Source organism: Spinacia oleracea, chromosome 1, assembly GCF_020520425.1.
Source record: "Spinacia oleracea cultivar Varoflay chromosome 1, BTI_SOV_V1, whole genome shotgun sequence".
Taxonomy (NCBI): domain Eukaryota; kingdom Viridiplantae; phylum Streptophyta; class Magnoliopsida; order Caryophyllales; family Amaranthaceae; genus Spinacia; species Spinacia oleracea.
This window is the reverse complement of record NC_079487.1, coordinates 114,082,759-114,098,617: the sequence shown is the minus strand read 5'-3', so window position 1 is coordinate 114,098,617 and position 15,859 is coordinate 114,082,759. Positions and strand designations below refer to the sequence as shown.

The 15,859-nt window shown below is 37.1% G+C and overlaps 1 protein-coding gene across 1 annotated transcript; it reads right to left on the bottom strand.

Annotated features, from left to right (window-relative positions):
- Positions 1-483: 483 nt before the first annotated feature.
- Positions 484-4,848, bottom strand: LOC110786811 (trans-resveratrol di-O-methyltransferase). The gene is made up of 2 exons (XM_021991392.2): positions 2,439-4,848; positions 484-923 (listed from the first exon to the last, which is right to left on the bottom strand). The coding sequence occupies exons 1-2, from the start codon at positions 3,219-3,221 to the stop codon at positions 615-617; spliced, it is 1,092 nt and encodes a 363-aa protein (XP_021847084.2). The 5' UTR covers positions 3,222-4,848; the 3' UTR covers positions 484-614.
- Positions 4,849-15,859: the final 11,011 nt, after the last annotated feature.

Genomic DNA, 15,859 nt, shown 5'->3' with positions numbered 1-15,859 from the left:
TTTACTAATATAAAAGTTAATTAAACTAGGTTAATTTTCATAGCGTTTTGATAATTGGTGATATTCACGTTTTCCTATTTTTCTTTGCACGGTGATCTTTTAGGTAGAGCAATACTCCGTACTACTTTTTTGTTCATTTCTTAAAAGTGAGTAAAGAAGCAAAGCAAAAGGTAAATACCATTTGTAGTGCTTAACAAATATGGGGCGTTTTTGTTTGGGTATAGACAATTCATGGATTAAAGGTAAAGTCTAAAGTAACATCGTAAAAAAAAAATCATGGATTATAGAAAATGTTACACAACTAACAATCCAAAAAGTATGTGATACTAGGTACTTTTAATATGCTTGTCGCTAATAATATTATATTCGCAAAGTAAGACGTGTAATATGACTTAACTCGTTGAATATGTATTAAGTGTATGCATGTTGAAGTCAAGGTCGCAATTCTCGTACACAATATATTTCCCACCTTTAAAATGCATGTTGATGATATAATATCGTTATTTATTAAGAATGACATGTGACCCATACAATTCGTTAAACTAGACAACCATTCGAATTCAGAAAAAAAAAATACGAACTTAGTGATAAACAAAAACATAGAAATTCAGAATCTATAAAGGATAAACCTCAATGACAGACCTTAAACCCATAAAAGGAAAAATCTTATACTGACCAAAACCAGCATTAACGAAGATGTTCTCCCATTCCTCTTTAGTTCTTTCTTTGCCTCCTCCCGTAAGAGACATCATCTCCATGTCAAACAATAATTGAGCATCACTGTGTTTTGAGTTATTAGTTTGTGGGCCCACAACCATATCTATGATTATCACTTTTCCTCCATCATTTTTGTTGGGAATTGCCTCTTTGCATTGTTGGAGTATCTTTATGCAATCTTTGTCACTCCAATCATGTAATATCCACTGCATAGTGCATATATCACGTTATTCACATTATGTGTTGATTAATTGTATTAATATCGACAATAACTAGTGGAATTGTACGAATAAATAAGGTTATAAGGAACCATTAAAACATTTAAAAATAAGAGCATGAACAACCATGAGGAAACACCATCCTCTTAGCACTCTCTCTTTCTAAGAGGACTTCTCATTGTGGTAGAACGACCTTTGTGGCAAATAACCCTAAGACTTACGTCTTATGTGTAAATCAGCCCTCCTACTTTTAATTGAAGCAAATTAACCCCTTACGTTTTGCTAATTAGTGCAATCCACATCAAAATAAAATTTTCAGCCTATACAACTTTAATTTCGCCAGAAAACAACTCCAAATTTAACGCTATACATTTTTTGTACATTCCCAAGTACAATATACGCAGTATATGAAAATTTAATAATTACAAAACCCTAAATTCACAAAAAAAAAAAAGAGAGAAAAGAACTGAAGGAAGCAGCAACATCAAGTTCTTAACTATACTAATTAAATAAATTACGTATTACTTCGTAAAATTGTAATACATGTATTTCGTATTTCGCATAAAGCTGGTTTTCCGATAGATTTTAAAGTATCCAGACTAAGAGTAACCGAAATATACTATTCCCTCTGTTCTTGATTATTAGTCCCTTTTGGAATCTTGACACTATTTACAAGTGAAGAGAATATATCTTCTAATTTCTTTCCAATACGTATTTCAAAATATATTCATGTGAATTTTTTTTTTTGTTCGTCTCAATGTATAGTTTATTAATATCAAATTTCTATATTTTTTTGACGTATGTATTTGAGATATTCACATTTAAATATTGAGTTGAAACGGACTACAAAATTAAAAGGAGACTAATATTTAAGAATGGAGGGAGTACTTAATAATTAAATTGCATAATTTAGAAAGATATGAATCTGATTTGCTTTAATTAAAAATAAAGGGGTTTATTTACACCATAAGACATAAGTCTTAGGGCTTATTTGCCACATATCCCGTGGTGGAAATGGAAGAATTGATTCATTTTTGGATGAGGAATGACCTTAATCCTCTATGATTTCCAAAATAATTTAAATTATCATTAATACTTACATTTTCGTAGAAATATTGAATTATTATAATATATAACGAAAATGATAAAGGTCGTAACATGCGACCTTTAAGCCGTGTTACAATGATGACATAGCATGCTTATGTGTCGCGATTTAAATAGGCAATTTGAATATTTAACTTATATATTCTATTATACATGTTTCAAAAAAAGGTAGGAAAATCTTAATATTTTAATTTGTTTCCTTCTTTATATTGATTACCGTATTTACATATTTTTATAGTAAAAATATTGCATTAATAGTAAAAATATGATGATGATGCATAGCCTATGTGGCGCATACATGTATCAGTTAAACTCCAACACGTAAGATTGCGACAGCTAAATGTTGTCGCAACTTGTGACCTTTATCATCACCTAATAATAATTTGATTTAAATGTTACCTTGAGTAGGACAGCATCAGCATGAGGGATAGCGTCAAACATGTCTCCTGCAACATAGTTCAAGTTGCTAGCTCTATCTTGTATTCCTTGAACCACATGTGGTAGATCAAATACAGTGCACTTCAACCATGAGAAGGCCTCAGAAATGGCCTTAGCAGTCGTCCCATTACCGCCTGCGACATCCACCAACGATTTCACCCCTTCAAATAAGCCCTTAAAAACGTTGTTCCTCACCAAAAAGCTCGTAACAAATCGAGAATCGCTTTCCATGGCTTGGTTAAAAAATTCATTAAATTTGGGTTCAAGGGCCGCTTTTTCCCAAAAACTCCTTCCATTAACAATTTGGAAAGGAGATTCGGCATCGTTTCGAAACCAACTACTTAAATGATATGATGGATTAGTAAGACGTGGATCGAGCATTGCAAGAGAAAACGCAGCTTGCGAAAGAGGGTGATCTTTCAACAGAAGTTGGGAGCTCAAAGTAAGAGCAAAACATTCTTCGCCACCTGGTAAAATTTTGTTAGAGAAGAAGTTGGTGGATACAAGAATGCGCATCAAGCGCGAAAGGGACGGAGTTTTGTTTGGGTGGATAAGGAGTGAATTGGTTAGCTCATTAAGAGTCATGGGTTTTCCATGCTTTTTAATGGCGTCTGGGATGGATAGTTCAAGTGCACATTTCAAGGCCATGGAATTCAGAAAACTAAATATATTTCTCCATATATGAGCTTGTGCATCTACAAGTAGCTCATTTTCTTCTACTTCACCCAAGATGGTTAGATCCATTTTTAGTTTGTTTAAAATGGTTGATGCCTTGATGGTAGTGTATGTAGCCCTCACAATTTATAATGGGGGGAAAGTAGAAACTATAAGAAAATAAAATTGAAAAAAATGATGTTAGCTATTTGAAATTCCTCTATTTGAAATAATTGTTTTTTATTTATAATGTTTTCACTTTTATCAAAATTCTAATATTGGGAAAGTGAGAAAATTTTAATGTCTCAATGAAAAAGGTGAGAGATTAAATGAACCAATGAGTTTAATTGGTTAAAATAACGGATTTTTCATGAAATGAACCCGAGATTTGCGTTAATGCACCAAATACCCCTAATGTTTCCCGAATGCATCAAATACCCTTGACGTATGTAATAATATCACAAAATACCATTATTGACCATTTTCTGTCAGTGCCGTTGTCTTTTCCGTTAACATTAAATTATTTTTTTTCCTTTTTCTTTCTCTTAATTTCTCTTTCCTTTATTCTGTCACCTTCTCCTCCCAATAAAGTCTGCAACTTTAGTTCTTTTCCATTCTTTTTTTCTTTCCTTCATCTTTTTCTTTCCTTTTCATTTATTCACAGAAATCACAATCTCTTTGCTTCTTTTTCCACATTCAATTTCAAAATCACATCAATCAACAATTAACATAATTAAAAAAAATTAATCGACAAAAACAAGAAAAACAAGCTCACCACCAAGGCACCAGATTCAAACCTCCTAACCCTAAACAATCATCCAAAAAATTGGGGATATAAATTCAGAGAAGCTGACAAAGAAGAAGGAAAAAACTGTGGAGAAAATGTGGGAAATGGGAGGTATTTATTTGTTTTGATTTTTTGCCGTTCGATTTGTAATGGGGGAAGGAAATGAATGGGTGTGATTTTGTGAGATGGTGGGGGTGAGTATAGGGTTTGACGTTTTTAGGCGAAATACTCAGCGGCCATAGAAGCAACATCAGCCGGTGGACCACCATCAACAACGACGGAACAAGAACTTGAACTCCGGCCCACTTCTCCCATTTTCCGTTTTCCTTTGACCACCCACACTCCCCACCTCTTTCTCTCTCCTCCATTTCAAACTCCGGCAGCCGAGCTTTAGGAGCTCGAACTCCGTTCCTTCAAATCCACCGATTAATTTAACAAAATCACCCCATCAACATCCTTTGATTCTCTCTCCTCCAAATTCAATTTGTTTGAGGTTGAAGATTTGTAATTTGAGTTGCTTGCAATAATCTGGGTTTGAGGAAATAATCTGGGTTTCAATAATCTGGGTTTGAGAAATAACTTGATTTGGAGGAAATAATCTGGGTTCGAGGAAAGAGAATGACAAGGTAAAGGAGAAAGATTGTAGAGATGACAATGGTGGAAGAAGAAAAAGAAGAAGAAGAAGAAGAAGAAGAAGAAGAAGAAGAAGAAGAAGAAGACGACGATGATGATTGATGGCGTGAACCGAAGATCGTGAAGTGAAGAAGAAGAGCAAGTGAAAGAAAGCCCAAATAAAAAGTTGTGTTTTATTAAAATAATAGCAGTTAATTCTTTATTTTGGGTTTAATTAACATATTTAAGTGTTAATATTAGGACTAATATGGAAAATGGTTGAGTAAGGGCAAAAAAGTAAATTCACGCTAACAGAGACTTAACGGCACTGACGGAAAATGGTCAATAAGGGTATTTTGTGATATTATTACATACGTCAAGGGTATTTGGTGCATTCGGGAAACATTAGGGGTATTTGGTGCATTAACGCAAACCTCGGGGTCATTTCATGAAAAATCCGTTAAAATAATAATAGGACACAAGTTTTGATAAAATATTATAGCATTTATGTGATAATATAAAAGGAAATGTAAAGAATATTTTGGGACACCCAAAAAAGAAAACGTAAATAACAAAAAGAGACGGAGGGAGTAGTATACTAGTTTAGGGTCCCGTGCACACATGGATATTATAGAATTATAATTTAACGACTTTTTTATATAAAATATTTGAGTTGCAAAGAAAGTTTCGAAAATGGAGGAGTAAGGAGTACAATAGATTTTGACAGATTTTTAAAATATTAATAAAGTTTTAATCAAATATATAGAATCTTTTCCATAAATAAATAATTTGGCGGAAAACGGTTTAACTAGGAAGTGGCACGTGTCATTTCTGTGGTCTGTTTTACTATAATGTAAATTGTAATAATTCATCCGTTCCGAAAATATCGCACCATTTGTTTTTTACACTATTCATACTACGACTTTGACCATTTTTGTGATTCGTACCGTAAGTAAATTTTAGTCATGAGGGTCACGTTAGATTCGTATCGATATATATTTTCTAGATATTAATTTTTTATAATTTTTACTTGCACACGATTTAAAATATTAAGAGTCAAAGTAATGGTTAGAGGAGTAAAAGTCAACCATGATGCGATATTTCCGAAGCTGAGAAAGTATAGATTGTCTGTTATGCCTAGTTTTGCCTTCCCTTTTTTTTTTGGGTGCTAAATGCAGATTAAGCTTTCCTAAATGCAGAATAACTTAGTTTCATTTAAATTTATTTTTCCTAAACTACCCTTATTTTAATTACCCCTAATGCCCTATCCATCCAACTTAAGAGTTTGCAATTGCCTGCTTATCGGCCTTAGTCATCCAACTCGAGAAGTTGATAAAATTTGATGATTGTTAATAATTGATAGCGCTAGAAAATTTTTGTGGAATTCTTACCAGTTGACAATGTAAATTCCGGGTCCAGATGGGATCCAACCAGTGTTTTATCAAAAGTTTTGGACTGAAGTTGGGCCGAGTATAGTAAAATTCTGTAGCAATTGCTTTAATTTAGCCACTATTCCGGAGGACATTAATGATTCCTATATTACTTTAATCCCTAAATCAGATCAGCCGGAAAGCATGGCGGATTTTAGACCAATAGGGTTGTGCAACACGATATACAAATTAGTGACTACAATTATCACAAATCGACTTAGACCCATTCTAGATAATTTAATAAGCCCTCTTCAATCAAGTTTTATTAAGGGGAGGGGTATTGAGGATAATGTGATCGTTGTGAAGGAAGTTGCTCATCACTTTCATAAATCTAGAAAAGGAAAGAACATAATGGCATTGAAATTAGATTTAACTAAAGCCTATGATAGTCTTGAGTGGAGTTTTATCAGAGATACATTAATTAGCTATAATTTCCCTTTAAAAATTATTGATTTGATTATGTGCTGTATCACTACCCCAAATATTGCTGTTTTATGGAATGGAGAAATCACGGAGAATTTTAGACCCTCTAGAGGCATACGGCAGGGTGATCCTTTGTCGTCTTACATTTTTGTGTTATGTTTGGATAGACTTTCTATGCTTATTGAGGAGAGAGTGAAAAAAGGAGAGTGGAGTCCGTTAAAACTAACTAAAAATATCTCTCTTTCTCATGTTTTTTATGCGGACGATGTCTTTTTATTTGGGTCAGCCACTGCTCAGAATATAGAAATTATTATGCAAACTATTGAGGATTTTGGAACTATGTCAGGGTTAAAAGTTAATATGAGGAAATCTTCAATTATTTTCCCACTAAAAATGAATCATACTATCAGAAACACTATTGCTCACCCTTATGGGCTTCGCATTTCAACTTGTTTTGGAAAGTACTTAGGAGTGGATATAAGACCAAACAAATTAAAAATAAACAACTACTTTGGACTCCTAGACAAGACTATGGATCGAATAAAGGGTTGGCAAGCTAAGTTATTAAATATGGCGGGAAGGTGTACCCTTATTAAATCAGTTTTAAATACCTACCAACTTTATACGATGCAGACTAATATTATTCCGAACAATGTAATAGATAGAATAGAAAAATCTTGTCGAAAGTTTTTATGGAATAAAGTGGATAGAACCAGATATCTAGCCCGTATTTCTTGGAATAAAATCACAATTCCTATGGGATTGGGGGGGTTGGGAATAAAAAAGTTAAAGGAGTGGAATATTTGTTTTATGGCAAAATTGGGATGGAAATTATTAACTTTGTCGGACAAACTGTGGGTTCGCATTTTTAAAGACAAATACATTAAAAACGGATCCTTTTTTGATTGTATGTCTAACCCAAGGCATTCCCCGATATGGAGGGACATTTTAAAGGGACGAGACCTTTTAAAAAAGGGAATAAAAATTGGAATTGGGGATGGGAAATCCACTTCGTTTTGGTATCATCATTGGGTCGGAGCTGAACCATTATACAAAGTCATAAATAGGGATATTCCGGATGCGGTAGGACATTTATATGTGTGTGATATTATAAAAAATGGAGTCTGGAATTTTCAAAAAGTGGCGCATATCCTCCCTGATCCTATTAAAACTGATATTCTAGCTACTCCATTGGCCAGAGTGTCTTAGGGAAAAGATTTCTACACTTGGGTAGATTCAAAGACTGGAAATTTTAGTATTAAGTCTGCTTATTCTCTCCTTTGTAATTCCCTTTCACATTTCCCTATTAACTCTAATACTGTTTCTTGGAAATCTTTGTGGAAAATTCCTTCACCATTTAAGTATAGAATGTTGTGTTAGGTTATGATACATATGACATTTACATAGATCATGCGGAAACAACCATTAACCCAGGAAACATATTATTTACACATAATCATATAGCATAATTAGATGCATACTCTTTGTTGCGTGCCCTCCCTAGCTGCGCCCGAACCGAACAAGAACAAGTCTTTTAGGACTCCAAGTGTCGTCCCTCCGTAGATAGTCCACAGCACGTCCGGATCTGCCTTAAGATTGACCAACTAGAATCGCCCTTAAGGTACTAGAAAATTCGGCACTTTTATGAGCAAGATGTGTTTTAATTTTCTCTCAAAAAACTCACTTTTGAATACTTTGAAACTTGTATATAAATTATGACCCCTAGGCCTTTATTTATAGAGTTATGGAAAAGGAATCGTAATCCTAGTAGGATGCGAATTAATTGGAATTAGAATCCTACATGAATTCTATTTAATTAATTTATCCAATTAGGAATAGACATTTAATCATACACTGACTCTTGCTGATTCAGGAATCACGCATGAGCACAAACTCACACACACACGGCAGCCACAAGGACTGCCCATGCGTGCGAGCTGCAGCCCACGCAGCAAGGCCCACGCATCCGTGGCCTTGGCGCGCGCTGGGCTTGTGGCGTGCGTGCTTGCTGGGCGACGGCCTGGCTTCGTGCTGGGCCTTCGTCCGGCAGGCCTCGTCCGATGCTAATTCGTACGATACGCTTCCGATTAAATTTCCATTTCCGGAATCTATTTCCGATACGAACAATATTTAATATTTCCGATTCCGGAATTAATTTCCGTTTCGAACAAATATTTAATATTTCCGTTTCCGGAATTATTTTCCGATTCCGGCAATATTTCCGATTCTGACAATATTTCCGTTTCCGGCAATATTTCCGATTCTGGTAATATTTCCATTTCCAATAATATTTTCCGATACGTACCATGTTTCCGTTTCCGGTAACATCTACGACTTGGATAATATTCATATTTCCGATACGATCCATATTTCCGTTTCCGGCAATATCATCGTTTCCGGAGTATTCATTTCTTGCCTGTGACGATCTTAGCTCCCACTGAAACCAAGATCCGTCGGTTCCGAATATTCATAGATGGAGTATTTAATGCCATTAAATACTTGATCCGTTTACGTACTATTTGTGTGACCCTACGGGTTCAGTCAAGAGTAAGCTGTGGATTAATATCATTAATTCCACTTGAACTGAAGCGGCCTCTAGCTAGGCATTCAGCTCACTTGATCTCACTGAATTATTAACTTGTTAATTAATACTGAACCGCATTTATTAGACTTAACATAGAATGCATACTTGGACCAAGGGCATTATTTCCTTCAGTCTCCCACTTGTCCTTAGGGACAAGTGTGCATTTCCTAATTCCTTTGTCGCTCGATGCTTGCTCTTGAACATAAGGTAAGAGTTGTCATCCTTATTATGTCCAGAGGTGTTCCTCGGTTTCAGAGTTCAACTGATCAAATAAACAGATAATCATAGCCTATGATTCATCCGAGCACGGCCATGCATTTCACAGTTTCTAGCTCTCCGAGTGGCCTTGTACAACTTTTAAGCATCTCATCCCGATTTATGGGAGGACAATCCCAATCTTGCGATCTTGAGATTAGACTTCGTTTGATAGGTGATTACCTGAGCGTTGCCTTTATAGCCTCCTTTTACGGTGCGACGGTTGGTCAACGTCAAAGCAACCAGTTCTCAAACAAGTAATCTCAAATCACTCAGGTATTGAGGATTTAGTGTCTAATAATTTAATGAAATTTACTTATGACAGACTTTCATCTCTTACAGTAAAGTTTCATAGGTCTTGTCCGATACTAGTCTTCCCAAAGTAAGTATCTATGCAAATGATTATGACATTGCCATGTCCACATAGTTCAAGAAACAGAACTACTAGTCATCTTGCATTCTAATCGTCTAACGTTTTCTATGCGTCCAATTTTATAGAAAACTCCGATTAGGGACCATTTTCAACCTTTGACATTCAAGTTCACTTGATAGACATTTCTTAGTCACAGGACTGGTCCTGACAGTCTATCTTGAATATATCGTCAAGTTGAAGGGACTCATCATTTAATAAACCACAAATTAAATGGAAAAATGAATTTCTTTCATTTATTGTGAATGATTAACCAATAATGTTTTACAAAGATTTAAACTCTAAAACTTTAAAACATTAAACAGAGACATCAAAGCCATTCTCCAATATGCTTTATTCCCATAGCTGCAGTGTGCGAGTTGTGCTTCGCTTGCGGCAGAGGTTTAGTTAATGGATCTGATATGTTGTCATCAGTTCCAATTTTGCTTATCTCGACTTCTTTTCTTTCAACGAACTCTCGTAGAAGGTGAAATCTACGAAGTACATGCTTGACTCTCTGGTGGTGTCTAGGCTCTTTTGCCTGTGCAATAGCTCCGTTATTATCACAATACAGGGCTATTGGTCCTTTAATGGAGGGGACTACACCAAGTTCTCCTATGAACTTCCTTAGCCATATAGCTTCCTTTGCTGCTTCATGTGCAGCAATGTACTCCGCTTCAGTTGTAGAATCCGCAATGGTGCTTTGCTTAGCACTTTTCCAGCTTACTGCTCCTCCGTTGAGGCAGAAGACAAACCCAGACTGTGATCTGAAATCATCTTTGTCGGTTTGGAAACTTGCGTCCGTATAGCCTTTAACAATTAATTCATTATCTCCACCATAGACCAGGAAGTCATCTTTGTGCCTTTTCAGGTACTTCAGAATGTTCTTGGCAGCAGTCCAATGCGCCTCTCCTGGGTCTGACTGGTATCTGCTCGTAGCACTGAGTGCGTACGCAACATCCGGGCGTGTACATATCATAGCATACATTATTGAACCAATCAATGATGCATATGGAATCCCATTCATTCGTCTACGCTCATCAAGTGTTTTTGGGCACTGAGTCTTGCTTAGAGTCATTCCATGAGACATGGGTAGGTAGCCTCGCTTGGAGTCCGCCATCTTGAACCTATCAAGCACCTTATTGATATAAGTGCTTTGACTAAGTCCAATCATCCTTTTAGATCTATCTCTGTAAATCTTGATGCCCAATATGTACTGTGCTTCTCCTAGATCCTTCATCGAAAAACATTTCCCAAGCCAAATCTTGACAGAGTTCAACATAGGAATGTCATTTCCGATAAGCAATATGTCGTCGACATATAATACTAGGAAAGCAATTTTTCTCCCACTGACCTTCTTGTATACACAAGATTCGTCTGCGTTCTTGATGAAACCAAAGTCACTGACCGCTTCATCAAAACGTATATTCCAGCTCCTGGATGCCTGCTTCAATCCGTAGATTGATTTCTTTAGCTTGCATACCTTTTTAGCATTCTTTGGATCCTCAAAACCTTCAGGCTGTGTCATAAACACAGTTTCTGTTAAAACGTCGTTTAAGAAAGCAGTTTTGACATCCATCTGCCATATTTCGTAATCGTAATATGCAGCGATTGCTAACATTATTCGAATAGACTTTAGCATTGCAACTGGTGAAAAGGTTTCATCGTAATCCACACCGTGGACTTGCCTGTAACCTTTTGCAACCAATCTAGCTTTGAAAACTTCAAGTTTCCCATCCTTGTCCTTTTTCAGTTTGAAAACCCATTTGCTTCCAATGGCTTGGTAGCCATCTGGCAAATCGACCAAATCCCATACTTGGTTTTCAGACATGGAGTCTAATTCAGATTGCATGGCTTCTTGCCATTGCTTGGAGCTAGGGCTCGTCATAGCTTGCTTGTAAGTCGCAGGTTCATCACTTTCAAGTAATAGAACGTCATAGCTCTCGTTCGTCAAAATACCTAAGTACCTTTCCGGTTGAGATCTATATCTTTGCGATCTACGCGGGGTAACATTTCTAGATTGACCATGATTCTCACCAGATTCTTCTAAAGATCTCTGAGTTTCATCCTGAATGTCATCTTGAGCATTCTCTAGAGTTTGTTGTTCGACTCGAATTTCTTCGAGGTCTACTTTTCTCCCACTTGTCATTTTGGAAATGTGATCCTTCTCCAAAAAGACACCATCTCGAGCAACAAACACTTTGTTCTCAGATGTATTGTAGAAGTAATACCCCTTTGTTTCCTTTGGATAGCCCACAAGGATACATTTGTCAGATTTTGGATGAAGTTTGTCTGAAATTAATCGTTTGACGTATACTTCACATCCCCAAATCTTAAGAAAAGACACATTTGGAGGTTTTCCAAACCATAATTCGTATGGAGTCTTTTCGACAGCTTTAGACGGAGCTCTATTTATAGTGAGTGCAGCTGTATTTAGTGCATGTCCCCAAAATTCTAATGGAAGTTCGGCCTGACCCATCATTGACCTGACCATGTCTAGCAAGGTTCTGTTCCTTCGTTCTGACACACCGTTCCATTGTGGTGTTCCAGGAGGAGTCAATTCTGATAGAATTCCACATTCTTTCAGATGGTCATCAAATTCATAGCTCAGATATTCACCGCCTCTATCAGACCGCAGTGCCTTAATCTTTTTGCCTAATTGATTCTCTACTTCACTCTGAAATTCCTTGAATTTGTCAAAGGATTCAGACTTATGCTTCATTAGGTAGACATAACCATACCTACTGAAGTCATCAGTGAAAGTGATAAAGTAGCTGAAACCACCTCTAGCATTTGTACTCATTGGTCCACATACATCTGTATGGATTAAACCCAATAGTTCATTTGCTCTTTCTCCAACTTTAGAGAAAGGTTGCTTTGTCATTTTGCCAAGTAAACATGATTCGCATTTACCATAATCCTCTAAGTCAAATGGTTCTAGAATTCCTTCCCTTTGAAGTCTTTCTAAGCGTTTCAAGTTTATATGGCCTAATCGACAATGCCACAGATAGGTGAGATCTGAATCATCCTTTTTGGCCTTTTTGGTATTTATGTTATATACTTGTTTGTCGTGATCTAATAAATAAAGTCCATTGACTAATCTAGCAGATCCATAAAACATCTCTTTAAAATAAAACGAACAACTATTGTCTTTTATTATAAAGGAAAATCCCTTAGCATCTAAGCAAGAAACTGAAATGATGTTTTTAGTAAGACTTGGAACATGGAAACATTCTTCCAGTTCCAAAACTAGCCCGGAGGGCAACGACAAATAGTAAGTTCCTACAGCTAATGCAGCAATCCGTGCTCCATTTCCCACTCGTAGGTCGACTTCACCCTTGCTTAACTTTCTACTTCTTCTTAGTCCCTGTGGATTGGAACATAAGTGTGAGCCACAACCTGTATCTAATACCCAAGAAGTTGAATTAGCAAGTATACAGTCTATAACGAAAATACCTGAAGATGGAACGACTGTTCCGTTCTTCTGATCTTCCTTTAGCTTCAAGCAATCTCTCTTCCAATGCCCCTTCTTCTTGCAGTAGAAGCATTCGGATTCAGAAGTGGGTTGACTGACCTTCCTCTTTGCAGATTTGGCGCCAGTTTGCTTAGTTGGGCTGGCCTTGTTGCCACCTTTCTTAGCATTCCTCTTCTTTCCAGATTTCTTGAACTTGCCCCCACGCACCATAAGCACATCCTGCTTATCACTTTTGAGCGTCTTTTCAGCGGTCTTCAGCATACCGTGAAGCTCAGTGAGCGTTTTGTCCAGACTATTCATACTGTAGTTCAGTTTGAACTGATCATACCCGCTATGAAGAGAATGGAGGATGGTGTCTATAGCCATTTCTTGAGAAAATTGCTGATCCAGCCGACTCATATTCTCAATGAGTCCAATCATTTTGAGAACATGTGGACTTACGGGCTCGCCTTTCTTAAGCTTGGTCTCAAGAATTTGCCTATGAGTCTCGAATCTTTCGACTCGAGCCAGATCTTGGAACATGTTCTTCAACTCACTGATGATTGTGAAAGCATCTGAGTTGATGAACGTTTTCTGCAGATCTGCACTCATAGTGGCGAGCATTAGACATTTCACATCCTTGTTGGCATCAATCCAACGATTGAGGGCTGCCTGAGTGATCCCGTCGCCTGGAGCTTCGGGCATCGCCTCATCTAGGACATACTCCTTTTCTTCCTGCATAAGAACTATTTGCAAGTTCCTTTGCCAGTCAAGGAAGTTTTTCCCGTTCAATTTCTCCTTTTCGAGAATTGATCGAATGTTGAATGAATTGTTGTTTGCCATATTAAAAACTACAATTGAAAAGAATAAACAAATAAATAACCATTCACAGTTTCTCTTAATAAACTTAAATTCTAGCATACATGCATCATTCAATGTTTATTAAGCATTTTATTCAAGTTATGTGTTCCGGCAGGTGTGAATAAAATGATTCCAAGATCCTAAAATCATTGAAGAACTAAGCACAGTTTGTCGACTTAATCCTAGAACATCTTAGGTAAGCAAAAGCCTTTTGCTAATAGTCTAGAAACTATTCTTGGTTGATAGGTACGTCTAAGAACTTATTAGGTAAACCTATCGAATTTGCCACGACATAAAAGGACTCCTTACTTATATCGTTGAGTTTCACCAAAACTAACATGTACTCACAATTATTTGTGTACCTTGCCCCTTTAGGACCAATAAGTAACACCTCGCTGAGCGAAAACTATTACTAGATTGATGTAAAGGATATCCAAGCAAGTGTATATTTTGGCATGGCACCTTTTAACTCAATTTTTAGGTTTGGAACTTAAGGCTCTTACTATGTTGGTTAGATTTTAAGTGAACTAAAATCCTTAATCATGCAACATAATCAAGCTTATGATCTCATGCATTTTAAGACATATTTAAAGCAATAAATAACTTAAAACATGCATAAGATATTTGTGATCTAGTATGGCCCGACTTCATCTTGAAGCTTTGACTTCAAAGTCCGTCTTGAAAATCTCCGTGGGAGGCACCATTTTCTTCAAAATAGGATAAGCTATAACTAATTACAACTATTTGATGGTACGCAGACCATATTTGAATTGAAAAATAACTTTGGTGCTTTAGACCAATTACATTCAAATTAATGGTACGCAGACCATATTTTCTATCCTATTTGGGCCATACTAGTCACTTCATAACCTGCAAAACAGTACATATACAATATATACCATTCACCCATTCATTATCATGAATGGCCCACATAGCTGGTTAGTAAAACACATTATGCATCACGTAAACATTTGCAGCAATTAATCAAGGTCACCAATAATCTACCAATTATTCAGTCCTTATTAATTCTAATCGAGTTGTTTTAACCTTAAGGATTTGTAGACCTAATCAAGAGTTTATGACTAAAAAGCGCTCCCACTCAAACCAATAAATTCATATGCTTTACTAATTTTAAACATAAAATTGTATTTCTAGTCTAACCGGAAACATACAAATTTAATTAAAATTTAAAGCTCATATAAATTTATAATTGAATCCAAAAATTTAATTTAATTTCAGTCGCATTTAAATTAATTCATGATTTTAATTTTAGTAAAATAATTAGAATAAATTCCATTTATTATAATTATAATATTCAAAATTAAAATCCAAGAAATTAATTCAAATTATTAATTTTAAAATTAATTAAAATTACGTGAACTGAAATTTTCAAATTAAACATTCAAAACGATCTAATCGAAACGCAAATACCCTACGCGTTGCACGCCCATGGGCCGTACGCACACAGCCATTGCTGGCCATGTGCGCGCAGCCCATGCGCTCGTAGCATAGCTGCTGCTGTCCCAACGCAAGCCTCCGCACAGCGCCCCATCGCACGCGAGCTATCGCTCGCAGTGCGCGCGCGAGATCGCTCGCTGGGCGCGCTGGCTCGCTCGCTGGCGCGCGAGATCGCTCGCTGCGCGCGCGCGAGCCATCGCTCGCTGGCGCGCGAGATCGCTCGCTGCGCGCGCGCGAGCCATCGCTCGCTGGTGCGCGACATCGCTCGCTGGGCGGGCGACGTCGCGCGCTGTGCGCGCGAGTGATGCTGTGCGCAGCGCTCGTGGCACGCGAGCTTGCGCTCGCTGCGCGCGAGGCTGCGCGCACTTGTGCGAGGCAGCGCGCGTTGTGGCGCAGCTCGCTTGCTGCCCACACGCGACTGCCTTGGCTCGCCCCTCGCCCATGCCCATACGTTC

Bases quoted from the DNA above. Each gene is read 5' to 3' on its own strand.
- LOC110786811 (XM_021991392.2), bottom strand. From the start codon at position 3,221: ATGGATCTAACCATCTTGGGTGAAGTAGAAGAAAATGAGCTACTTGTA. The intron at 924-2,438 runs GTAACATTTAAA...TGCACTATGCAG, and splicing joins CTGATGCTGTCCTACTCAAG to TGGATATTACATGATTGGAG.